The 27616-nt window shown below is 46.6% G+C and overlaps 1 protein-coding gene across 2 annotated transcripts in view; it reads right to left on the reverse strand.

Moving 5' to 3' along the window:
* The window catches only part of LOC146866579 (tyrosine-protein phosphatase non-receptor type 9-like), a 998267-nt gene that overhangs the window by 580473 nt on the left and 390178 nt on the right, over nt 1-27616 (reverse strand). For both annotated transcript variants that reach the window (XR_014971897.1, XM_085636628.1), the window contains exons 5-6: nt 10057-10162; nt 7230-7340 (exon numbers count right to left, since the gene is read on the reverse strand). Coding sequence is in view for 1 of the 2 variants with exons in the window: in XM_085636628.1 (XP_085492754.1) it covers nt 7230-7340; nt 10057-10162 (217 nt within the window). In the remaining variant the exon portion in view is untranslated. The remainder of the gene's footprint in view (nt 1-7229; nt 7341-10056; nt 10163-27616) is intronic.

Raw genomic sequence — 27616 nt, forward strand, 5'->3', positions numbered from 1 at the left:
TCGTGGGACAGCTCGAATCCAGCTCCTGGTCATCGTCGACACCTCCTGGACCTCGTGGCTGAAGAGACAAGGCAACCGTCAACTCACCTGAAGCAGCCGACATCTGTGGGCATTGGACTATCGTGTCCCTGGTAAGTGACCCAGACTCTGTCCCCTCTTCTTTCAGGTTCCTTCCATCCTCGATCCAGGCTTGGATCACTTCGGACACTTCTCTTCACGGCAGCAGCACTTCTTTGCCAGCTGCCATTGAAAACAGCACCGCGACCCGACACCAAAAGACACCTATGCACCCGGCTTCCCTGGGTAACGTAACACGAGTACTCCGGTGCTCCCGTGGGTGTTGGCCCTAGACACCTCTAAGTCCAAAAGGGTTTGCTTGTAGTCGTCCTCTAAGTGTCCTTAAACTCTTAATTTCCAACCGCGACTTTCCCCATAGAAGTTAACGGCGATTCGCGGCTGTGTTCTCACACTGCATGCGTCCCCCGTGGGTCCCCTGTGTCACTACCTTGGGTGGTTCCCTGTGGTCCAAGAACTTCTACAGGCTCTAGGCCTTGTGTCTAGTTCAGTCGTGGTTCTTATACCACTTTATTGGTATATGGTTTGGTACGCCCCTAGGGCCCAAACGTGTATTTGTGCTTTTACTGTTGAATACTGACTTGTAACTTAAGTACTTCGAACTCCAGCCTCATAAAGAGACTAGAGGGGTGTGTTTTATCTTAAATACCTATATTTTAAATGTATACTTAGTAGGTTGTCGTTTCATTTGGTCATTCACGAGATTATAGACTGGTAAAACAAGCTGCTTTACATTCCTTCAAGACTTAGCCTGAAGGCTGCTCTCCATAGCTACCACTAGGATAGCTTTCAATAAAGGTTGTCTTTAACCTATCACCATAAGGGGTTGTTTGGACTGGTACAAGGTGCCCACTTTAATTAGTGGACAGCATATACCGGGCCAACTTCTCACAGCAGCTATCTCTTTGGACGTGGAAAAAGCATTCGACAGAGTTAGTTGGTCTTTTATCTTCTCTGCCCTTTCCTGGTTGGGTTTTGTTTCTAAAGTTATAAACTAAGTTTCTTTGTTGTATTCTTCTCCCAAGTCCTTCATTTTAGTCAATGGCCTTATGTCTCCATTTTTCCCTTTTCATAGAGACGTTCGACAAGGTTGTCCACTCTCCCCTATATTATTTACACTTGATTTGGAACCCTTTTAAATAAGGATTCAATCAAATCCACGAATTACAGGTTTTACTTATGGGGACACCCAGCTTAAGTTTTCTGTTTAGGCTGACAACATTTTACTTTTTATATCTCATCTACAGACATTCCTACCAGCTTAATTAGTAGATATGTTTGCATCTGTCTCAGGCTATAAATTACATGCAGATAAGTGTGACATTCTTCCCCTAAATACTTTATGTTTTCATGCTTATTTCAGATCATCCTCTTTTCTTTGGAATCCAGATAAGATTAAATATCTTGGTCTGTGGTTCTATACCATTAAGGATACTATAGCTTTAAATTTTAAAGCATTACACACAGTCCTACTTACACATACATCTCATTGGAATTCTTAATTTTTATCTTGGTGGGGTCGCCATGACACTATAAACATCATGCTCGTACCTATTGTTCTCTATTTCAAATATGCCTGTTAATATTCCCCAGTCTCAATACAAAAAGATATTTTACATTTTATCTAATTTTTTATGGAATAATAAAAATCCCATGATGTCGCTTCTTAAACTTAAAAGACCAAAACATATTGGTTGGTGGGGGGGGGGGGGGTTTAATTTTCTGGATTTCCATAACTATCGCTTAGCTTTTTGCCTTAGACAAACCTCTCTTTTACTACAAGAGAATGATTCTGTACTCTTTTCCTAATGGACAGATCTTGAGAAATCCTTTTGGCACCCTTTTTCTCTCATGAAGTATTTGTCTTTCACTTCTAGACCCTTGTCCCCATCTCTTCCGATTTTTAAGAGCACATGCAAGATTCTATCTCCCATTTTTATTTCTTATATAACTATTAAGGATCAATTTTAAAACTCATCAATTTGGTACAATACTTCTATTAAATTAAATCATTGAATAATTTTTTGATAAGATTGGTACTCTAGAGGCTTTAAATGGATTCATCAGTTTTTTCAAAGCGGTACTTGCCTGCTTTTTTCGGTAGTACAGTCGCTTTTTTCCATCCCGGATTCATATGAGGACAAATTCCTTGGTAACTCAATCCTCTTACAACAAATTCTCTCTTGATCATGTACCTTCTCCCTCACCTCCTCATATTAAGTTATTGGATGCATTCTCTTCTGCATCCCAATTATATAAGCATCTTATACTTATTCCTGAAGATCGAGATAAAACAGAGGTAGAGAATCTTTGGGAACTCTATTTGCAAACTACTTTTTCCACTTCAGTTTGGAATAAAATTTGAATCGAAATAAGGAACTCTTCTAGAGCGGCTAATGCAAATCAAAGTTTGTTTTTTTATTTATAACAGACTTTTGATCACTCCTGTTACATTACATAAAAGAGATCCTGCTGTCCCTTTTCATTGTTGGTCTTGTTCTCAACCCTCAGCAGATCTTAAATACGTTATTTGAATGTTCTCTTATTTATGAATTTTGGTTGAGGGGTTTGCAACATATAAACGCTATTTTTAACACACAAGTCCCATTTAATTGTATTATTTTTTTCTAGGTAGTACTTCCCACCATTGGTCATCTCAGTCCAAGGATTTTTATATAGTAGATTTAATTCTGGCTGTTGCTTTTGAACAAATTACAAACTCTAGGAAAGATATCTCAGGTATCTTTCCAAGCATGGTGGTATGGAGTTTGTTTACAACCACATACTTGACAGAGCATATATTAATCCAGTTGCACTTGCTATTAAAAGATATCTCTTACGGCTACCCATAATTTCTTTTTTAAATGATTCGGCCATTAAATCACAGTTACACAATCCTGAAACTGAAAAAGTGCCTAAGCCTCCATGAACTGTTCTTTATTAACAATATTTGGTTTATTTTGTTTTATGCATTTTCAGATCTTTTTATAGAATTTTCAGATACTGTTATATAATTAATACATTTCTTCCTGGTGTTGTTATGTATTTCATACCTGTGATTATATGCTCAATGAATATTGTGTTTTTTTTACATTATAATTGCATATTTATCTCAATAAAAAAAAAAAAAAAAAAAAGAACTGGCACTCTCATGCAGCACTGGAGCCATCAGAGATAAAGTTTCTATTGACAAAGGAACTGTACAGGAAGGCCTGCCAGTGCTATTGCATTCAGTCTAAATTATGGAAATATTATACTATAAACATGCAGCCTCCTGAGGAAACACTTGTTCTGTTTATGAATTTTTCCACTTATTATTATCATGAGAGGGGTAGGAACAAGACAATGGATACAGACGGGCTGCAATAGTCTAAACCTCTTTCATATACTTGAGGGACCATGGTATATCTTTCCAAGCCAATTATATGGAAAGATTTATTTGATATTGGACGGAAGAGATCCTTCTGAAAAATTAGGTCTCATTTTACAGTGCCCTTCGGATACGTCAAATGAGGGGGAATGCAGGAGTGAAAATGCCAGACTTTTGCCTTTCACAATAATCAGGAAATGATGACTGATCGGGTCAAATGTGAATCTAAAACATTTCATTGTAGAAAACTACAGTTACAAGTAAGTAACAGCATGAGGTAGCGGATGCAGAAGTCATGAATATATCTCTAAGCAACACTGGTTAAACTAGACTAATATTGCACTGGATTAAGAAGACAGAACAAAATAGATGCCACTGTAAGTAGGTGATCAATATCTCGAAAGACAATCTATCACATATAGTTTCCACACTTTTTAAAAGCCTTTTTTAATGCAGGTGTCATTATCTCCATCACTGTATGCGTTCTGTTTCCCTACTGAGTGTCCAAACTCTAGGATTAAAAAAGAAGCTGCAGGGGGATGATCTGGGATTACCAACACTATATCCGACCGAACAAAGTATTCTTCAATTTGAAAATGATTTTGTTTGACACCTTGAGTGCCATTGGACTTGTCAATTGAACAGAATTCTCCTTTTGACCTGTGCAACCAGTTTGCTTGGCGCTTACAACACTGGAGGGTCCAGAAGGTTGACAGCCAAGCAGAGCAATTGAGTACTTGGTGCCAGGGTTCTGCAACGTGTGGCCTGTCAGGTTAACCATACATATGCATGGTGGACAAGTAAGACAATAGTTTTGACTTAGTATCTACCTGCTCATTCATCTGAGTGATTATCCAGACGTCATTTGCCTATCATGACTGATGGCGGAGGCTAAAACTAACAGAACGGTTGAATATACAACTGCTAAATGCTGGGGGAGGTTTGTTCCCAGGCTAGCTAGCGATAACTTCTCACTTCAGCTTAATATTCCACAAGACTAGCCCTCCTACAGCAATGGGTTTGCAATAGATTTGGGGGGGGAATGCAGTCTGTAGCAAAGGTCCTTCGGGACGGCTGTTCCACAACTGACAGAGGGTCTATGGCATAATGTTTACTACTTAATTTTGTGGAGCCAGGAGTGGCTGTGTTGGTTGTAGTCTTCAAACCAAGCCCATTTTCCTTGGTACATTGTGGTGTTACGTGAGGGGAAAGATGCTTCTGTGGTGGGAAGTGTAGGAGGGGAGATGAGATGTTTGAGGTTCGGGTTCTTTCAAGGTAATGTAGGTTAGCTAACTCAACTTTATGGGACAGCACAGTTCAGAGTGAATTATTTTGGCATCAATCTGAATAGCGACCAAGAGAGTTCGCACTGACTTGGGGAGTTGTGGTGTGCTTATGTGATATGTGAAAAGGTTCCATAATAAGATTAATTCAGCACAGTTCAGCAATTTCCCCAGAGGCACATGGGAGCCTTGTGGGTGCGAATTGTGACTTACTTTTGTATCTTGGTTATGCCACAGTTCGTCTCACAGGTTTCACTAGGGGCTTGAAGTGGGTCACTATGCAGCTCAAAGGTGTGTGTCCCTGCATTATCAATAAAACTACACTGGCTCATCAGAGCAGGTACATTAATTATTGCTGGGTCACTAAGCAGCTGCGCACTGTGAAACAACAATGCCTTCGGCTCTTCCGCTTGGATGAAGCATGCAACTGATTTACTGAGCTTATTAATGACAATTGTGCTGGTAACCATGACTGTAATTTGGGGAGACTTTAATGCTTTTACATGAAGGTATGGAAACTGTTTTGGTTTATGATTTGCAGGTCTACATAGAACCTCTGAACTCCATGACTGGGCGGCTGCAGATTCTCTAGGGTAGTAGGGACCCACATGAACAATCTTAAACTGAATTTTCAATGGCACATGTGTTGTTCTCCCTTTTTAACCATCCATCTTGGGATTCACATTCTTGCTTTGGTTCGTTAGACCACTACCCTGTCGGGACTACGATGGAGCACAAAAAAAGGAGTAACTGGGAATTTGCCATGTGAACTGCTGGTGGTGAACTCAACGATTTTTCAGTCTTCTTGCAGTAAGAAAGCAAACACAACAAGATGATAGACGGAGTGTTGAAACTTTTCAAACACTCACCAACAGTCACGAAATCTGGTTTGAATCTATTGTTCTTTTGCTCATCATGCCAACCCAGTTTGGAACCAGCCATGTGCAAATCAGTCTTGACCATGCTCCACGTGGGAACAGTCCAGCCCGAACTGCTAAGACAGGTCCTCCCTGGACCAGAAACAAGCATCCTGAAACCAGTTTCGGGGTATCACCCCTCATCAGCCAGGCCAGCTTGATTCCAGTGGCACAGCGAGCAAGGGAACCACTTCTCGACATACCCTTGGCCACTTAGGGCAAACAAAGCAAACATAACAAGATGATGGACGGAATGCTGAAACTTTTCAATCACTTTTCACCCTAAGTGGGATGGGTATGCCCAGATGAGGGTCCCTTGCTCGCTGTGCCATTAGATTTAAGCTTGCCTGGATGATGAGGGGTGATACCCCGAAACAAGTCCCAGGATGCTCGTTTCCGGTCCAGGGAGGACCTGGCCTGGCAATTCGGGCTGGACTGTTCCCATGAGGAGCAGGGTCAAGACTGATTTGTAAATGGCTAGGTATAAACTAGCGTGGCCTAGTGAGCAAAAGAACAATGGATTTAACCCAGAGCTCTTGAGTGGGGATGAATGTTTGATTCGTTCAGCATTCTATCCATCATTTGTTGCCACAGCACTTTCACCCTAAGTGGGATGGGTATACTCAGACATGGGTCCCTTGCTCGATGTGCCACTTGATTTAAGCTAGCCTGGCTGATGAGGAGGTGGTACCCCGAACCCGGTCCCAGGATGCTCGTTTCCAGTCCAGGCAGGACCCGACTTGGCAGTTCGGGCTGGACTATTCCCATGAGGAGTTGGGTCAAGACTGATTTGCATATGGCTCAGTCCAAACTGGTGTGGTTTAGTGAGCAAAAGAACAATGGATTTAACCCAGATCTCTTGACTAGGGGTGACTGTTTGATTATTTCAGCATTCCATCCATCATTTGTTGCCAAAGCACTTCTTGAAGTTGTTATTCTAGGACAAGCACCGCTTTTAAAATGAATTTGCCAGTCAGTGAACGAGTGAGAATGCAGTGGGTGCCCAGAACTAGTCCCCCCCCCCCCCCCGAGTCAGCTTGCCATCATTCTTCAGGAGGAAGGTGCCCATATCACACGGGCACAGCTTCCACTTTACCTCCGCCCCATGTCAGACGTTGGTAACTAACCATTAGTTCGCAACAGCAATTGCAAACCAGTGATACAGTGGATTTCAAAATCACAAGTAACAGTGGGATACCCTTTTCACGTCCCTCATCATTGGATTTGAAATGAGCTGCAAAAGGCAATTTGCAAGTCAGAAAGACTTTTCTTACTCCCAAAGTACCTTTAGGACATTGTGGCTTATGCAGCTTCAAAGTCGGTAATTTTCTGAATCATAGGTTTTTGTGACATCAAAATAATTTTCCTTGTCAGTTCCAACCATCCCATGCTCTACTATACAATCGAGTAGGGCAGACGGGCATTTCTTTTCCAAAGTAAAAGTTGAAACAGCCAATCTTGCAAGTGTTATAACGTTTCTGATTAATAGGTATGGAGCAATAATGAAAGTTCACTAAGAAATAGACACTTCACTATAACATATGCATATTCCAATAAAAATATTTAGAAAAAGGAAAATATTACCCTTTCTCGTAGCTTTTCTCTAACAAAAAGTCGCAGAACAGTAAACGGTGCTCGAAACCATAGCGGCGACGAAACAATAAAAACACACTTCAGTCGGGCAGGAAAGGCACCCTAAGTAAAAAAATAAATATATATGTATATGCAGATTAACAGGTTATTATATCAATCATCAACTTCCTGACTATGTCATGTGTTACACTGAAGCCATCATGTTTTTACAACCAAAAAATTTTTTAAGTTCAGTTAAATTTTTCTAAAATATTTGTATTTTAAAAGCTGTTTTATGGCAGATGATATTATGGCTATCTAAGAAAATGAATTCACCATAATCTATCAAAAGTTTTGAACTAGCAAAAAAACAGTGTGTCACGTTATCTGTAGTCTACTAGTCCTCATCAGGCTACGCATCATCTACTGCCCGGAGACAAAATCTCTTAAAATACACTATGGCTCTGGGCAGCAGCTCACTATGCAAGACTTTCTGCTGAGTATGCTCAGTAATTCCTCCATTTTGTAGAAAATCTGAGAACAGTATTGGAGCGCCATGCTTATACTTTAATGCCACAGGAGGACACGGTCAAAAGTAAGGCGGCATGTTAAGCTGTAGAGGGATATCCAAGAGGTTGAGAATTGAGGAGACATGACTGTAGTTGTCAGAGTAAGGGTGATAACCTATTCAGAGGAAGGGAATTTGCAAAGGCCAGACTACAAAGAACTGTAAATAATTTAAAGAGGTAAAGTGCTGCTTAATCCTTCTAAGCACAAAATATTCAAGGGTTTCTGACACAAAACGATGTGAGGCAAGCTGCACTGGTTCTAATTTGTCCTCTCAGAACTGTTTACCTTTCACTGCATTTTTTGCAGTTCTGTACCGAATTGTGGGATTTTTCAGCTTTGAGCAGTCTGCCACCAAGATGCTGCAGCAAAACCCTCGTGTTTTTGAAGTAAGTTGCTTCTATAGTGAATTGTCCTTGCACCAACGCCTTCTAATGCAGCCACCAACACGGCTAAACCAACCTCTCACTTCTCATTAGAAGTAGGGTAGTCTAGTATGGTTTTTTGCAGTGTTTTCAGTACAACCGAACCTTTCAGTAAACCTGAACTTAACCGCCAGCCCCCCTCCCCCTCTACCTCTTTTACATAGATGTTTTACTCCTGCAGTGGATGTGAAGACTCTGAACTAAGCGTTCACCACCATCTTGTGTTCAGCTACGCCCACCCCTACAAGTGCAGATTTAAAGCATGCTAGGTTAACACCAGAGATATACAAATCCTCGCAAAATGGCAGACTTCCAGTAAACCTCTGAAATTTTCATCGGCATGCTTGAGCAGCTGGGACAAGAAAATAAACACAAGGAGATGACGGACGGAGTGCTGAAAATTTGCAAACACTCAAACACAGATGTGGGTTGAATCCATCATCCTTCTTTAGCTCACTTTGCGAAACCCAGTTCAGACACATCTATATGCAAATCAGTCTTGACCCTGTGCGTCATGGGAACAGCCCAGCTCGAACTGCAAAGCCATGTCTTCCCTGGACCGGAAACAAGCATCCTGGGACCGGTTTCGGGGTAACAGCCCTCTTCAGCCAGGCTAGCTTGAATCCAGTGGCAAAGTGAGCATGGAACCCACGCTTGGGCATACCCTGCCAACTTAGGGTGAACAAAGCAAACACAAGGAGATGATGGAGTGCTGAAACCTTACAAACACTCACCCCCAGTCACAGATCTGGGTTAAATCCATCATCGTTCTTCAGCTCACTTTGCCACCCCAGTTCAGACACAGCTATATGCAAATCAGTCTTGACCCTGTGCCTCATGGGAACAGTCCAGCCCGAACTGCCAAGCCATGTCTTCCCTGGACCGGAAATAAGCATCCTAGGACCGGTTTCGGGCTAACAGCCCTCTTCAGCCAGGCTAGCTTGAATCCAGTGGCAAAGTGAGCAAGGGACCCAGGTCTGGGCATACCCTGCCAACTTAGGGAAAACAAAGCAAACACAAGGAGATGATGGACTGAGTGCTGAAACTTTTCAAACACTCCCCCCCAGTCACATGCATTAGGAGCAGGGTCAAGACTGATTTGCATATGGCTGGGTCCAAACTGGAATGGCATGGTGAGCAAAAAACGATGGATTTAGGCCCAGATCGCTGTACTGGGGTGAATGTATGACATTGTTTAACATTCTGTCCATCAACTGTTCTTTTTGCATCTGTCACCCCGATTGGGACGGGTATGCCCAGATGTGGGCCCGGTGCTTTCCATGCCACTGGAGTCAAGCTAGCCTGGCTGACGAGGGTTGAAAGCCCGAAACCGGTCCTAGGATTCTTGTTTCCAGCCCAGGGAGGACCTGGCCTGGAAGTTCGGGCTGGACTCTTCCCATTGGGCGCAGGGTCAAGACTGATTTGCATATGGCTGGGTCCAAACTGGAATGGCATGGTGAGCAAAAAAAACTATGGATTTAGGCCCAGATCTCTGTACTGGGGTGAATGGATGACATTGTTCTGCATTCTGTCCATCAATTGTTCTTTTTACATGGCACAAGAAAATAGGCTGAGACCACATGAGCCAGCCCACTACGATTCAAATGGCAAATATGGGTTACTAAACTAAAATCAAATGTATTTATTCTCAACATGAAGCAAGGATGCAACATATTACATATATTGCCGTCTTTCATTTCTAATGTTCATAAGTTATCATTGTTCACTTAAAATGATGTGTTCTTTCGCAACGAAAACCAATGGTATGGCTCCCTAGGACAACAACTCTGCACTACCAGAAAATGTGCTACGCTACACAATCTGTTACTAGGTAAAAGAATACATACCTTCAATAGATTTAATATTTTAACACAAAGCTCATAATCGAAATTTCCATAGTTTGAATTTGTCATGTCATAGATGAAAATTAATCCATTTCGCTGTGATTCCACTCTGTAAAAAATTGAAAAAAACTATTGTTATATTTTGGAAATCAAATGCTATTTTACTGATAAAAGATAGTCCAAATGATACTCAATATACTAGCAAAAGGAGTATTTTAATAACGAGAAAAACATATTTGCAGAGGAAGAAGACAGAACTGGTTAATGTAGTTACATTATATTTGAGTTTCTGTGCATTAAAATATTTGTGCTCCAAACCAGTCTATTCTTCTACAGAGGCACCAGAGGAACCAGCTGCTCTCTACTAATGAATACGTTTCTTAACTTTCATAATGCCTTATCTGGCAGAGACTCTATCTAGCCACAGATGCCTTACCTTAGAATTCTCCCCAGGCATCAGACTGGATCCAGAACTTTTCAGGAGAAGTGACCATGTGCGCTGGTAGGTGGCGATGTGCAGCTCTGCGTGGCATCGGCAGCGCCAGAAGTGGGGTACACAGTGCCCATATAAGCACCACCCCAGCACGCTGACATCAGTACCTTTTTGCAACTTTCCACGCCACAAGCGCAGAACCACAAAGAGTACTGCCCACTGGTGTGTGAAAATAGGGCCCTGAAAGAGGAACAGCCCTGAATCTAAAAATAGTTGGCAGGGAGGATGGGTTAGTCAGTAAGGAACCTGGGGCAAGACAGAGTCTCTACCAGATAAAGCTTTACCAAAGATAATTAACTTGCTCATCTGATCAGAGTTCTAGCCACAGATTCCTTACCTTAGAATAGACACCTAAGCAATTCCTCCACAGAGGTGGGTCTGCAAAACAAATTCAAACAACCTCTGCAGGACCGAATGGGCAAAGTGCCCGTCCTTACAGACTGGACTTTCCAGGCAGTAGTGCTTGGCCAACGTGTGCAGAGCTACCCACGTTGTTGCTGCCTGGCAGATATCCAGGACCAGAAGTCCGTGCACTAACACAGTGGTCGCAGCCTTGGCTCTGGTGGAATGGACATGCAAGCCCTCAGGGGACTGCTTCTTGTCCAATGCCTAGCAGATTTTGATCCAGAGCACAATTCAACGTGAAATGGTCTGTTTCTGTACCGCTTTTCCTTCCTGGATTCCAACATACCCTACTAAGGGTTGGTCACCCACCCTGAACTCTTTTGTGCATTCAAGGTAGAAAACACTCTTTTTGGGTCCAGCCGGTGGAGTAGCTCTTCTTCTTTAGAGGGATGAGAAGGAGTGTAAATGGTAGGCAGGGTGATAGACTGGCCTACATGGAACAAGGTCACCATATTCAATAATAAGGATGCTCCAGTCTGAAGGTCCAGCTTGACATGGTAGAATGTAAATTAATGGGGGTACAGTGATAGCGCCTGTAACTCGCTAACCCTCCTGGCAGATGTTATTGCCACAAAAAAGACTGTCTTGATGGTAGTCTGATTGGACAGTTTTGGAGTGGCTCAAAGGGAGCGTATATCAGAAAGGTAAGAACCAGTTACAGGTCCCACTAAGGCATAATGAATTGGACTGGGGTAAACATAATGAAGACCCTTCAGAAATCTATTTACGATAGGGGTCTTGAAAAGAGAAGGTTGATCTGGCAGACAAACAGACCTTCAATGCGCCTAATGCAGAGCCCTGTTGGGCCAGGGTGAGAATAAACAAAAGAACCGGTTAAAGGGGAGCAGATATGGGGTCAACCTGTTTTCCTGCACACCATGCCACAAACGTGCCACAATGGTAGGCATATACAGTCTTGGTAGAGCAACTCCTGGCTGCCAAAATTACATTACAGACTTCCCTGCTGCTGTGACAGAAAACCCTCCTGAAGAGGCAGCCTGATTGGAGGACTGATGGACATCCTGAACAGCTCGGGATGCAGACTCTCTGTCCAATCTGGAGCCACAAGAATGACTTGAGCCCAGTCATTCCTGATCGTCTTCAGATTTCTGGGCAGCAGTGGTATTGGCGGAAAGGCGTAGAGGGAGCCTGAGCTCCACTCTAGATGAAAAGCATCTCCAAGCAAGATCTGCCTTGGAAACTCCAGCGCACAGAACTGCTGACATTGCGTGTTCTCGGGGGCGACAAATAGATCCAACTCATGCTCTCCCTCCTGAGCGAAAAGACCTTGCACGACTTCCAGATTGAGAGGCCACTCGCGATCTGCTAAGCATACACGGATGAGTGCATCAGCACTGGTATTTAGAGAGCCCACCAGGCAGTAAACCACCAGGGAAATGCCCTGATGTTCCAGCCATGACCAGATACACAGGCCCTATTGACAGAGGTTTCACGACCCCACCACGCCCTGTTTGTTGCAGTACCACATCAGTGGCATAACGAAAGTTGAGGGGGGCCCCCAACAAGGTACCTGGAGGGGCACCACTCCGGATTTAAACTGGAGCTCTCAAGCTTGAGTACCTTGCTGAGGGAGCCCCCTGTAGCTCGGGGGCCCCCCGCACCACGGGGGCTGCGGGGGCCTGTGTTACGCGCCTGTACCACATGGCGATGGTGTTATCCGTGAACACCTTCAATAGGCTTTAAATGCCAATTGGATCGCGCAAAGCTTCAACGGGTTGATGTGGAGCTCGCATTCTGCCGGAGACCAGTCCATTGATCTCCACCTCTGTACGATGGCTGTCCACCGCCCAGGAGTGATGCATCTGTCACTACACTGACGCTAACTCATTCACGCTTTGCCAGTCACCACTGCAGATCTTTTGTAGTGGCCACCAAGATCTGGACCATGTCTGAGTGATTTCCCTGATGCTGCACTCAGTGAAACTTCAGGTCACACTGCAGAGGCATCATTTGCAAATGAGCATGCGTCACTAACAGGATACAGGAGCCCATGAGGCCCAGCAGCCTCAGAGTCAGCCTCACCAAAGAAGGCCGAGACATCAGTATCATAACCTGAATATCCTGGACTCACCGCTCGGGAGGTAAGCCCGAACTGCACTTTGTCAAGAACAGCACATATGAAAGGGAGCAACTGAGAAGGGGTCAGGTGTGACAAGCATGTTGACAGTGAACCCTAGAGTGCGCAGGCGGTCCACCGTTGTCTGTAGGTGGGAGGAGACTGCCTGGGATGAGCTCACCTTCAAATGCAAGTCCTCAAGAAAGGGGAAGACCGGCACCCCGATATCCACACGAGCTGAAACCACACCATCATCTTGGTGAATACCTGAGGGGCACCGGAAAGGCTAAAGGGGAGCACGAAAAACAGAAAATGCTTGTGGCCCACCGTGAACCGCAGGTAATGCTTGAGGGCTGGCAAGACAGGATGTGGAAATGTGTGTCCTACAAGTCCAACGCTACCATCCAGTTTTCCGGGTCTAGGGCAGACAGAACTTGAGCAAGTGCGAGTATTTTGAATTTTTTCCTTCTTCGGGAAGAAATTGAGAGGGTATAGGTCTAGGTTAGGACGAAGACCTCAATACTTTTTGGGCAGCAGAAAGTAGTGGGAATAATAACCAAGCCCTACTTCTGTTGCCGGTTGAGGGAAAGTGCCCCTTTTTGCATGGGTACCCCCACTTTTTGCCTGACATCTGATGCAACCTGACTTGATATGCCCTGGGTCCCTGCCAATCAGTTTCCCAGGGCCTGTGTTCTGTCCCAAGACTGTACCTTTGTACCCACAACTGGCACCTCCATGGCCACAGGTAAACACCTTGTAAAAGGTACCATGGGTACCAAGGGCACTGTGACCAGGGATTCCTCTAAGGGCTGCAGAACCTATTGTGCCACCCTTAGAGGCTCTGTACCTTAACACCCACACACTGCCAAAGCTCCAACTCCTTTTTTACGATGATGGCGCTGCCGGTGGGCACCGGCATTGAAGCAGGCGTCAAGGAAGATTGAGGTGGTAGGCCTTGCATTGCTCCAAATCCATCTGCGGATTCAAGGGGTTCGTCTGGTGCTGAGGGAGAACCCACCAGAGGAAGACCAGTAGGGGCCCCTCCCAAGCCCGCAGGGTCCAAAGGCACTTCAGCGGGAACGGGCCATCCACATATGAGGTGGATCTCCTCGCACAGGCTCTACTACAGAGCCAGGCCTAGAATGGTGATGCTCCCTTGTCTCGTTGAAAGACTTCTGCGGACGAGGCAAAGTCGAAGACCTCTTTCGACTTCTTATTCCTCTTCCTCTTTTGGGACTCATCCGATTTCCCAGGCTACTTTAACTGTGAGGACGAGTGCCTGGAGTGGCTCCGTGACCGATTTCTGGACCTTCCTCTTGACCTAGACTGGGACCATCATGGTGTCGCATGAGGAGCGCCAAGGAGCTTAGCCTGTAAGGACTTGAGGGGCATAGGGTAGCAATCAGTGCAGGTATTCGCATTGTGAACACACTCCAGGCAACCACGATATACCAAATGTTGGTCCGTCACCTACATTTGTCAGTGACAGGCGCCACATGGCTTGAAGTCAGCTTTCCTAGTGGACATACCGGACATACCAGGAGACAAAAAGCTGAAAAAGTGTTTCTCAAAAAAGACACTGGGTGGGGGTCTTCTCAGAATCTGCACTGACTGGCGCAGAAAGAAAAAATACTGACGTCAGCAGGATGGGATGGCTCCAAATTGGGCACCATACACATCAGTTCAGGCGCAGATGCCACGTGGAGCCGAATGATGCCACTTACAGGAGCACAGGGGTTCTGCCCACGAAAAACTTCCAGATCCAGTTTGACATCTGGGGATAATTCTAAGGTAAGGATATGCAGCTAGAAGTCTCTATTAGATGTATAATGTATGTTTCAAAATGAACCTGTCCACCCAACCTCACCAGAGTGCTTCATTACTTTCAGTCTGCTTGTGGTTTGGAAAGGAACTCTTGTAATGTTCATGTATTGGCTATACACTTAAACACAGTCTTACTAGCAACTGTGGAATTGAAAGGACGAAAAGGACCACTATTGCTTTCTTTTTTACTTCAATTCAGTATCGTCTAAGATCTTAGTTGTGTTCGTATCAACATTTGCTTTAATGAAGACAGCTGTTGTCTACCTAACAGTTGTAGGAAACTTGGTTTTTGCTGCTGTTGCCCCCTCACTTTTTGCCTCCATTTTAGCTGCTGGATGCTGATTTTCGACTGACAGTGCACTGTCAGTCGAAACCTGCTAACCACACCTCAGTGTAGGAGAGTAGGATCTGCTTCACATGTTTACCCCCACTTTTTGCTGGTGTTTCACTGTTTTTCGACTTTAGTCTGGCTGGGACCCTGCTATTCAGGGCCCCAGCCTAGCTGCTTCCTCTCTAAATTGATTGCATGTACTTTAGGTACACCACAGATTGGATCCTGAGGTACCCTTGTGAGTCCCTAGTATATGGTATACTATGTACCCAGGGCATAGGTACCCCAGAGGCCTACCCCTCCCCAGGAAAAACATCTGCAGGGATGCCCAGCATTTCTGCATGAGTCCTGAGCTCTACTTCTGCCCAAGCTGAAGATCATTGCCAGGAAAGCATTCGACTGGTACGTCTGCACTCACCACAACCTTCTTAAGGCCAGTTACCCCTCCCCAGGAAAAGTTAACTGCCAGAGAATGGTCTGTTCTGACATTGTTAGCATTGGTCACTTGGTACATTTCACCAAGTATAATCTGGCCAGGATCCACAAGATCTTTTGTCACCATTGTGACACTTGCTCCTGTGTCCCTGAATGCCAAAGCCTCTATTCCATTTATTAAAGGCTGTTGTCTATATTTACCCAGATTACTGGGACTCACAAAGGGGGACATATCCATGCCCCTATCACAGACTAACACAACCTGAGTTGGAACTCTGACTAGGCCAGAGTCCATCTCAGAACCCAGGGTCAACCCTACTACACCCTTATTCTGAACATTACCACCACCAAGTGTAGCTGTACTAGGGGGAACAGTTGCCTTAGGGGCAAAGGTGGCTGAAGTAGATTATTTGGACTTGGTGCAATCACTGGTCCAGTGAGTTTTCTGTTTACAAATCTTGCACCATGGTTTCTTTTGGCCTTTTCCCTTGTTAGACTGTGAATCCTCCCACCTGAAGAAGATTGTTGGGGGCCTTGTGAAGACTTTCGGTCTTTACCCTTCTCCCCACCCTTAGCAGAGTTTTTAGGATCTTGCTTCTTGGGTTCACCATCTTGGTTCGGTACCTTCTGCCTCACCCTGGTTCTGACCCACTTGTCTGCCTTCTTTCCCAATTCTTGGGGAGAGGTCAGATCTGAGTCTACCAGGTACTGGTGCAACAGCCGATTCTGACAATTATTAAGAATCTGCTCCCTCATAATCAAATTGTACAATCCTTGATAGTCATCCACTTTACTGACAAGTAACCAACCTTCCAGAACCTTAGTGGCACGATCTACAAAGTCTACCCAGTCCTGAATCTGTGCCTTTTGGGTATCCCTGAACTTTAACTTGTATTGCTCAGTGGTTAGGCCAAACCCATCAATTAAGGCACTCTTCAGACTGCTGTAATCATCTGACACCTCCTCTCTAACAGTGAGGAGTTAATCTCTACCTTTGTCTGCAAAGGAGAGTCATAAGATTGCAGCCCACTGCTCCTGGGAGGCCCTTTGGGGAAAGTCGCGGTTAGATTTTTAAAGATTAGGGACACTTAGATATGAGTCCGGACTAAACCCTTTTGGACTTAGGAAGTTCTAGGGCTAGCACCCACGGGAGCACCGGAGTACTCGTGTTACATCATCCAGGGAAGCTGCGTGCATAGGTGTCTTTTGGTGTCTGGTCGCGTCGCCAATTTCAATGGGAGCTGGCGAAGCAGAGGGGACACAGTCTGGGTCACTTGCCAGTGACCAGGAAGGCGATGAGCAGATGCCCACCGATGTCGGGTGATTTCAGGTGAAGAATGTGAAGCTCGACTCTTCAGCCACGAGGACCAGGAAACGTCGAGGATGACAGGAGCTGGATTCAAGCTGCCCCACGAAGGATGTCGAGTGCTGCAGCGTCGGTGCCCGGATTGGACACAACAAGCCTTGGCAACAGCAACCCACGCAGAAACGAGAAAGATGCTTCGGTGCAGACCAGCAAGGTCTGTGGGACTCACCACTTGGTTGGGAGTCAGGGTACGTCTGGAGCAAACAGGAAAGCCCAAGGAAATACAAAGTTACCCCCTCAGGGACCCACCAGTCAACGGACCAGGGATCGCGAAGGGACCTCGAGACGAAACACAAAAAGGCAGCCCACGGGTCACTCATAATGACCGGGCCGACAATCTTCGGTGGATTCAGTGCTCGAGGTGGGGGCTACAAGTCAGCACAAGCACGACTTCAAGAGACGTCGAGAAGTCAATGCACTTGCAGAAATGCGCGGTGACCAGGAGTTCTGGTTCCACGCTACTCACGAGGGCTGCGGGTCTCAGCTTTGCTGGGGACTCGGGTCGGCCTCTGAGATCTCTAGAAATCCTCTTCCTGGGCTGCAAATACTTCGGAGTCCGGCGGGAGCTTCGATGATGCAGACCGGCAAATTGCTTCGTTGGTGCCTACCTAGTAGGGGAGTCACTCCTTGACCCCAAGGGAGATTTCTTCAGTCCTCTGGTCTTGAGCAGAGCGTCGAAAGTCCAGGATTCAGCTTCAGAGATTCGTCTAGGGTAATCTAAAGTCCTAAAGACAGGGGTCCCATACTTATACTAACGTAGGGGGTTGGACATATTCTGGGGTCCCACTTCTGGGAGGGTTTGGAAAGAGGGGTGGCTACACCCATTTCCTTTGTCCAGTTTTGCGCCAGAGCAGAGGCTGGAAGCCCCTAAACCGGTTTGAGCTGGACTAGGCACAGGGACACCAAATGTGCCCCCAGTGTAGGACTTCAAAGCACTCAGAGAGTGGTCCCACCCAGCCCCAATACACATAAGCCTGTCTGGGAGGTGGTTACACCTCCCTGTGACAGGAAACCTATTGTCCAGGCCTCCCCTGCCGGAGTTTCCGTCAGCCGCAGGAGGCCAGTCCAGTGTCTGTGGCTGCAGCATCCATTTTGTGATGCCAGGGCTCTATTAAGTGTCTACCGGGTATACCAGTGCTGTCATGTCTCTCCCTCTAGAAGGGGGGATCATACTCCCACACCAGTTACTGGTGTGGGGGTATGATTCCAAGGTGTTTGACACCAAACACGACATGTTTCCGTGCATCCAGTCCAAAGTTAGCATTTAACGTTTGGTTATAATGCACTTAAGAGTATATGGTCAGGCTGCACCACAAACAGCATCAAGGAAGGGTCTCAGAACGCTGCAGAGGGGCTCTGCTCATGAAGTAGCATCCTCTCACATAAGAACCAAGCACTCTGCCTTCAGGATTGATAAGGCCTGCCATAAGAGTGACTTATAGGTTTATATGTGTGGGTGTGGGGGTGGGTGTGGGGGTGTGGGGGTGTGGGTGTGGGTGTGGGTGTGTGTGTGTGTGTGTGTGTATATATATATATATATATATATATATATATATATATATATATATATATAGTGATATAGGTAACCTATATCACAGTAAGGGGTGTATGCACCACCTTACCAAGGCTTCAGTAGCAGACCTGTGGTGTCATTTTGGGTGGCTTTCCAGGGCTGGCATAATACATGCTTCAGTCCCTGGTAGGCCTCTGGAGTACCTATTCCCTGGGTACATAGTATACCATATACTAGGGACTTATAAGGGCACCTCAGATCCAATCTGAACTGTACCTAAAGTACATGGAATCATTTTAGAGAGGAAGCAGCTAGGCTGGGGCCCTGATTAGCAGGGACCCAGCCAGACTAAAGTAAAAAAAACAGTGAAATACCAGCAAAAAGTGGGGGTAAACATGTGAAGCAGATCCTACTCTCCTACAATGAGTGATGTAATATGTAACGTCATCAGCAGTGCACTGAAGGGGCGCAAGTTATAGTTAGCACAGCTAACTATAACAGATGAATTTCTCTGGTTTTGTACGAGTGAAATGCCAGCCTTAGTATAACGTCTCTAAACCTGTGTTTTTTTCAGTGAATACCTAAGGTTTTTTAAATCCTAATTCCCAAGTATAAAGTCCCTGAAACCTGAGGATTTTTCAGGGAATACCTAAGGTTTTTTAAATGCTAATTACTAACTGTAGGAGAGTAGGATCTGCCCTTATGTTGCACCCACTTTTTTTTATGTTAACACTGGTTTCTGGCTATAGTCTGACTGGGTCCCTGCTAATCAGGGCCCCAGTCTCTCTGTTCTCTCTAAACAACTTGGAGTGCATATTAGATGCACTAGTGATTGGATACTGTGGTACCTTATGAGCCCCTAGTATATGATACCTTAGGTACCAAGGGCATAGGTACTTCACAGGCCAACCAGGGGTTGAAGCATGTATTATGCCACCCCTAGGAAGCAGACTAAATCTGACACCACAGGCCTGCTACTGCAACCTGGGTGAGGTAGTATTAGCACGCCTCACTGAGATATAGGTTCCCTATATCTCACCTTACACACACATATAAGCCTATCAGTCACCCCTAAGGCAGGCCCTATCAATCCTGAGGGCAGGGTGCTTGGTTTACATGTGAGGGGGTGCCTCTGCCTGAGCAGGGTCCCTCTGCAGCCCTCAGAGTCTATTCTCTGTGGCTGTTTGTGGATGCTGTTAAACCATATACTCTTAAGAGCATTATAACCTCGCGGTAAATGCTAACTCTGGGATGGCTGCATCAAAACATGTCGTGTTTGGTGTCAAACGCTTTGGAATCATTCCCCCACACCAGTAACTGGTGTGGGAGTATGATCCCACCCTTCTAGAGGGGAAGACATGTACCTACTGTGAAAACACGGTAGAATCCTGAAAGAGTCCTGGCATCACAAAATAGATGCCTCCAGCACAGACACTGGGCTGCCCTCCTGCTGCTGACCGAAACTCGCAGTGGAGAAGGCCCAACAATAGGCATCCTGTCACAGGGAGGTGTCACCACCTTCCAGACAGGATTTAGTGTATTGGGGCTGGGTGGGTGCACTCCTACAGTGCTTTGAAGTCCTGCACTGGGGAAGCAGTAGGCTCATCTGGGCATATGCCCGGGGGAGCAGTAGGCTCCTCTGGGCATATGCCAGCTCAAACCGGTTCAGGGGCTACCTGTCCCTGCTCTGGCACGAAATTGGACAAAGGGATGTGGGTGTAGCCACCCACTCCCCTGACCCTCCCATAGGAGGGGTCATAGAGCTAGTCCCTCCCTTCCTTGTAGTATAAGTTAGGGAACCCTTGCCATTACAAGTTAGATATCCCTGGACGACGCTCTGAAGAAGAATCCTGGACCTTCGACGTTCCACTACCTTTGGAAGACTGAAGAATCTCCCTTGGATTCAAGGAGTGACTCCCCTGCTTGGCAGGCACCAAAACTTTGAATCAACGGTCGCAAACGTTCCCGCTACCGCCGGAGTCCGAAGTCCCTGCAGCCCCGGAAGTGGATTTCCTGACTTCTCCAAGGCCATCGTGAGTCCCCAGCGAAGCTGAGGCAAGTGGACCCCACGAGTGACGAGGAACAGCAATACACGGGTACCGTGCACGATTGTCGAATGCAATCCCTTCACGACGTTCTACGAACTTGTGCATTAGACCAAGTGTGGTCCAAGCCTCCAGCAGGATTTCCACCGAAGCTCAGAGGCCTACCTTGTCCCGAGTGACCGTGGGCTCCTGTGAAGTGAATCCTCACAAGGCGTCTCGCGATCCCTTGCCAGTTGGCTTGTGGGTCCCCTGAAGACTTTTCTACAAAACCAAAGGGCTCCCCTGGTTACTCCAGGCCTGTCCTGACTTACCGTTGCTGGGTGAGTCCCTCAGACCTTGCTGGTCTGCACCGCTGACTTTCTTCACTTTCCACAAGACTTGCTGTTGCCAAGGCTTGTTGGCTCCAATCCGGTTGCCAACACCTCAGTAAGCTGCAGACTTCGTGGGACACGCCGAATCCAGCTCCTGGTTGTCGTTGACGCCTCCTGGACCTCGTGGCTGAAGAGTCAAGACACCCGTGATCACCTGAAATCTCCAGACGACTGTGGGCATCCATCTTCCTGGGCCCGGGTCACTGGCAAGTGACTTTGAACACTGTTTGCTCTGCTTTCAGGTCTTCTTTCTTCAGAATCCAGCCTTGGATTCCACCGGACACTTCTCCTGTCTTCACAAGCAGCAAGTCTTCTTTGGCTCCAATTGAAAACGACGCCGCGACCCGACAACAAAAGACACGTATGCACCTGGTTTCCGTAACTCGTGCCCTCCGGTGCTCCTGTGTGTGTTGGCTCTAGAACTACTTACCCTGTAAGTGACTTGCTTGTAGACTCTCCCGAAGTATCCTAAAACTTCCAAATTCCAACCGCGACTTGCTCCATTGAAGTCTATTGGGATCCGCGGCTGTGATCTCACACTGCATGCGTCTCCCGTGGGTCCTTTACTTACCTGCCTTGGGTGGATTAGTGAGGCCCCAGCACTTCTGAAGGCCCTAGGCCTTCCCCCTTCTCAAGTCTATCTTCTTAGACTTCTTTTTTAGTATATGGTCTGGTACGCCCCAGGGCCCCAGGCATATAAGTGCTTAATTTGTTTTGAACTGTTGATTTTTGCATATGTTCCTGACTTCTAAACTTATAAAGCGATTAGTAGAGTGTGTTAGAAATAAATACATATATATTTTATATATATACCTGTGTGGTGTCCTTTCATTTGGTAATTCAAGAGATTATAAGGTAAAACAAGCTGCTTTACATTCCTCAGAGACTTAGCCTGAAGGCTGCTCTCCACAGCTACCACTAGGATAGCTTTCTTTAAAAGGTTGTCTTAAACCCATCTACCATAAGAGTCGAATTGGACTGGTGCAAGGTGGCCACTTTAACTAGTGACCAGCATATGCCAGGCCAACTTCTCACACTAACTATGACTATATAGGTAGGCCATGGACAAAAAGAGGAAGAAGAGTGCAGAAAGAAGCAACAGAAGTCCAGCAAGAGGAAAAAAGGTGCAGAAAGATGGAAGAGAAGTGCAGACTGTAGGAAAGTGGGATTCTATGGCCGTAACCCCCCACTTTTTGCCAGACTACGGATTCATTTTTACTTGGTGTGACCTGGGTCCCTGCCAATTAGGTTCCTAGGGCCTATGTTCTTTCCTCAAAACAAACCCAATTGGCATCTCTGGCCACAGGTCAGCCCCTGGTAACTGGTACCAGAAGTACCCAGGTCACTGTGACCAGAGAAGGCCTCTAAGGGGTGCAGCACTTATTGTGCCACCCTTTGAGGTTCTGTACCATTACACTCACACACTACCTTTGCAGGCTGCGTGTTTTGGTGCAGAACAAAGTGAAAAGTCGACATGGCACACATCCCTGTGTGCCATGCCTACAAAGCACTGCTCTGGCCTAGGTTAGCCACCCCTCCAGCTGGGTGCACTATGCCAGTGGTGAGGGCACAAGGGCATGAGCACTGTGACCCTACAGTGCCCAAGTCCATTCTTGGGCAATGTAAGTGCAGTGTTGCCATTAAAAGTATATGGTGCTGGGAGTTTGTCATTACGAACTCCACAGCACTATAATGGCTACACTAACAAGCTTTGAAAAAACAATTGGTCTCGCCTTTGATTAAGTTAAAGCCACTTGCTTTGCTAATGGTATTGTATAGCAAAGCAAATGGCTTTAACTTAAAGGCGAGACCTATTGCATTTTTAATGCTCGTTGCACCTCCAGCTGGGCCGAAGTTATACATCAGGCCCTAAAACCTGTCTGTTTCAGAAGTTCATTTTTGTTTCCACAACAGGAAGTGGTTGGCGAGGAGCTGGTGAAAGTACCCACAGATGCGTTGACTTGCCAACTAAAAAATACATTTCACATTGTGAGGATGGTGCTGGGCACAGAGGGGGCGGGGCCTTGTGCCCAGAAGTACCCAAGTAGCACATTTGCACCCTCACTCCCCCATGTTCCTTCAGCTCACTGAGGCAGGTGCCAATGAGCTGATGTGTTTTCACACTAGTTAATGGAAACTGGCTTTTCAAAGCCTCGCCTGTCAAGCTTAAAATCTACTCTGTGGTGGTTTCCAGCTCATTTTCCCATTTTCCCTGCTATCGTGTGACATCGGCTCCTCACCAGGTGACCGCGTGAAGGAAGCCGATATTATGTGACACACAGTGGCACCGTGTGAGTTGGCAGGTCTGCATGTGTAAGTTTGTCCAGGGCCAGCCTCTGGTGTGGTCGTGCTGGGCTCATGCCTGGGGCGCAGACATTCAGAGAGTCATAGGAGGTGTTTGCAGCAGTCTACCTCGAACATGGCTCTACAGAAGAGTGTGTAAAGCAGTGTTTCTAAAAGGATGTAGGCACACAGGTTTACATTTTGTGTGCTTCACTTCTCCTACCTCTCCTAACCCTTGTCCCTCTCAACAACCCCTCCCACTTTTTCAACACATCCACAATTAAAGAAACGGTAGGCGGGCGGGTTGGCCAGATTTTGTTTCACCCAGGGCGCTGTCTTTGGAAAGGACAGCGCTCAGTGAGTCGACGTACGCAAATGTCCAGGAAGCTCCTGCCCTGGAAGACCCCCTTCCCGCCAACAGAAGCATATTTACTTGCATGGAAAGCACCTCGGTAGCACATCTTTTTAAAGATTTTTTGGCGTGACACTCTTGCGTTTCTTTCTGTTTCAAGGGGGAGAGTCTCCTCGGTAACGTCACTGTTGTTGGTGGTTACTGCCCCCCACCCAGCACGTGCCTATCTACGTCTGTTTGTGGCTTGTAGTCACAGCACCCGCCCAATCTCCTCAACTGCTTCCTCTCACAAATGCTGTTGACAGAACAAACCTCCGAGTAATCTAGGCATCGCTTGGTGGGAGTGGCGACCTGGTGCTCCTGGCTGGCGAGCTCCCTCCCTCGGGCCCAAGAGGCTGGTGGGTGCAGGGGGAGGGGCGCCTTGTCTCCTTGTTGGGTCACATTGTCACACACGGCAACAAACAAAAGGTAAAATCATGAAACATTAAAACCTAGAAAGACTTCTACTACGACGATAAGCGTAGAACTCCCAGTGAAAGTGGCTTGTATTCGCGTCCCAGAAGACTGTACACCCACAGAGAGAGTAATGACGTCCAGCGTGCACAGTAAACAAGGGGCCTTTCATCAAATTATCATCCCCCATCCGCAAGCACGCACAAGAGCATTTATCTGTAGCTTGACGGCTGAAGATTACAAAACAGTTTACAAGGCGAGTGCAACAGCAGAAGACAGTGCGCCTCCTAAAAGGGTGTTACTGCACAATTACCTCTGAATATTTAAGTGTGCTAGAAAGACTTCTACTACGACAATAAGGCATAAGCTAATAGATCCCAGTGGCATCTTCAACTACAATCAACGGTATACCTACACTAACACGAATTCCAAATTATACTCGCCTTTGTCACCGAGAGGGCACAAGGCGTGTTTGTTTCAAGTTAAGTAGTTTTCCTTGAGCCTGCCACCCGGGAGGTGGGAGGAGCGGAGGAAATGTGCTACACAGAAGCACAGTTGAGATGAGGCCGCTACTGTTGTAACTCAGGCGAGCCATTATTACGAGTACATTCAACGTGTGGAAAGCAAATGTTGAGCTTTAATGTGCGGCGCGCGCACCCTGTAAGGAATGGGAACAAAGATGGCGTCGGCCTGTCCACATGGGCCTTCCTAAAAGTGGACAGGGCGGTAACCGAGAAGCCCGCTTTCCAATCACATGCCATCATTTAACATAAATGATGACGCGAGCCAATGGGAAGAAGGGCGGGGTTTCAAGTAAACTTCTGGAATCGTATCAATTCCAAAAGGCACTCGCATGGGGAGCGCAGCGCATGTGCACTGCTAACGCCAGGTGAGACCTAAAAACTGGGAAGTTTGGTATCAAACTTCTCAGCACATTAAACCCACACTGATGCCAGTGTGGGATTTTAATGAAAAATGCACACAGAGGGCATCTCAGAGATGCCCCCTGAAAACGAACCCACCTCTAGTGTCCCGTTTGAGTGGCTGCTTAGGCTGCCATCCACAGACATGTTTCTGGACCCCTGGGTCGAGAGCCTGCTGCTCTCGGGGGCCTGAAACAATGCACATCCTGGGACGAGGTGCCAAGTCTCCTCCCCCAGGATGGGCAGGGTTCACGAAGAGGAAGTTTCAAAGGCATGCCGCCTTTGTGAGTCTCCCCAGACCATTTGCTGCTTTCAGCAACTGGTCCCCACTGGTTCTACCCCCCACTTTGGGCAGGAGTACCAGCGGAAAAAACAAGTGAGGGAAAGAGATGTGCCCACCTCTGCCAACTCAGGTGGAGGAGGCTAGGTGAAGCACAACCTTGAGTCCCCGCCATCTTGAGGATGGGGGACCCAGCCAACCAGGGACAGGCTCCTGCCCCCCTTCCACTGGAGAGGGGCAGAGTAGGGGGTGTACCCACCCCAGGGAAGGGACTCATTGGTCCCTGCCCTTTATCTACCTGCAACACCCCTAAATCTAGTATTTAGGGGGCACCCTGAACCTTGCTTCCTCAGATCCAGCCAAGAAACAAGAAGAAAAGAAGGACCAAACAGCCGCGCAGCAGCTAACATGAAGACACCCACTGACCTGTCTCCCCTAAAACCTGCTCCTGCAAAATCCCGGTCTGTCTGGCAGCCAGCAACCTCAAAAACCCCGGAGGACCTGCCTGCCTTCACTTCCAAAGACTGCTTCTCCGTTAAACACCGGATTTGTACAACAGCAATCCCTGGCAGCAGCCAGAGACCGCGAATCCAGCCCACTCTTCACCTGCCGAAACCTGCCCGAGCAGAAAAACACCACGAGGAGGTCACCCCAGCGATCCTGACCTGAGATCCAGTGACCCCTGACCTGCTCAAGCCTCCAGCCGACGCCTGCAGTCTAAATACAGAAGGCCCCCCCTAACCGCGACCAGGAGCTGGTAAGAAGATCGGACACCAAAAGGCACCCCTGCACCAGACGCCCCACGGCCTTGTGTGCCCAAACCGATGGTACCAAACCAACCCTTAACATCCCAACTTACCTCTCCAAGTGGTGGTCGCACCCAAAAGTCCTTCATTCCCCTGCCTGCAGTGCTTTTGCAAACCAGAGGTTCTCCATAGAAAACAGGGAGCCAGACGTCGAAACAGCACTCTGCACCCAGCCGCCCCAGTGCCGCTGAGGGTGCACCTTTTGTGCTACTTTGTTTCCCCATTTGCCCTGACCTTAACACTAGGAGCTTTGGAAATAAAGTGTAGTGTAGTAAATATAGAGCCAGTTTCCTACACAGACAGAAGCAACAGACAGAAGCAACAGAGGTGCAGAAAGAGGCCCACTTTGACTGTAACTTTCAAATGCTCATACAAAGTAGCCTAATCACTAATCCTCCTCCCAAAATGTCCTAAACCTCACTTTTCTCTTGAAGGTTCACTATTCATTGACTGCTCAGAATGATAGGCCTACCAAATGTAAAACAGCAATCCTAACCATATCACTGTTGGAAGTCTGCCCAAGTTTGTGAAAGTATGCATGTGTGTCTCTGCTTTTACCTAGTGGCATGTTAAATAAAAACAAACATACAAATATTTGAATACCTATGTTTCAAACAGCATACTCTGTAAATTCAAATGTATATTTAAGGGGGCTCTATAACACCTTTAAACACAAGACATGTCTGCCTGTGCATCTGAATGAGAGCAGAACTGAGATTTCACCACCAATAGGAGAAGCTACCCGCTTTTTTAGCTACCATCTTCAGATGCATAACACGTGAGAATACATGTACAAGTAGACATATACCTCAGTCACGAGATCATGCAGACCTTTAAACTTGACAGCTTGCACTTCCCATTTGAGTACAGAAAGAGGCGAGAGGACTACAGAAAGAAGCAGAAGACGTGCAGGAAAACAACAGGTGCAAAAAGAATAGGAAATGTGCAGAAAGAGGCAAAAGAAGTGCAGAAAGAGGCAAGTGAGGTACAAGAAGAGGGGTGCAGAAAGAGGCAAGAGGGGTGCAGAAAAAAGCAAAAGAAGTGAAGAAAGAAGCAAGAGAAGTGCAGAAAGAAGAAAAAGAGGTGCAGAAAGAGGCTAGAGGGTTGCAGAAAGAGGGAAGACGACTGCAGATAGAGGCAACAGGGGTGCAGAAAGAAGCAAGAGGGGTACAGAAAGAGGCAAGAGAAGACCTGAAGGAAGCAACAGAGGTACAGAAAGAGGCCAGAGAAGAACTGAAAGAAGGAACAGTGGTGCAGAAAAAGGCAAGAGAAGTACAGAAAGAAGGAACAGAAATGCAGAAAGAGACAAGATAAGTGCAGAAAGAAGCAACAGAAATGCAGAAATAGGCAAGAGAAGTGCGGAAAGAAGCAACGGAGGTGCAGAAAGCAGCAAGGGAAGTGCAGAAAGAGGTGTAGAAACAGGTAAGAGAGGTGCATAAAAGAGGGAACAGAGGTGCAGAAAGAGGCAAGAGAGGAGCAGAAACATGCAAGAAGTTCAGAAAGAGGCAAGAGAAGTGCTGAAAGAAGAAACAGAGGAGCAGAAAGAACCGAGCGAAATGATGAAAGAGACAAGAGAGTTGCAGAAAGAAATAAGAGAGGTGCAGAA

The sequence above is a fragment of the Triturus cristatus genome, chromosome 2_1 (genome assembly GCF_964204655.1).
Source record: "Triturus cristatus chromosome 2_1, aTriCri1.1, whole genome shotgun sequence".
Classification (NCBI taxonomy): Eukaryota; Metazoa; Chordata; class Amphibia; order Caudata; family Salamandridae; genus Triturus; species Triturus cristatus.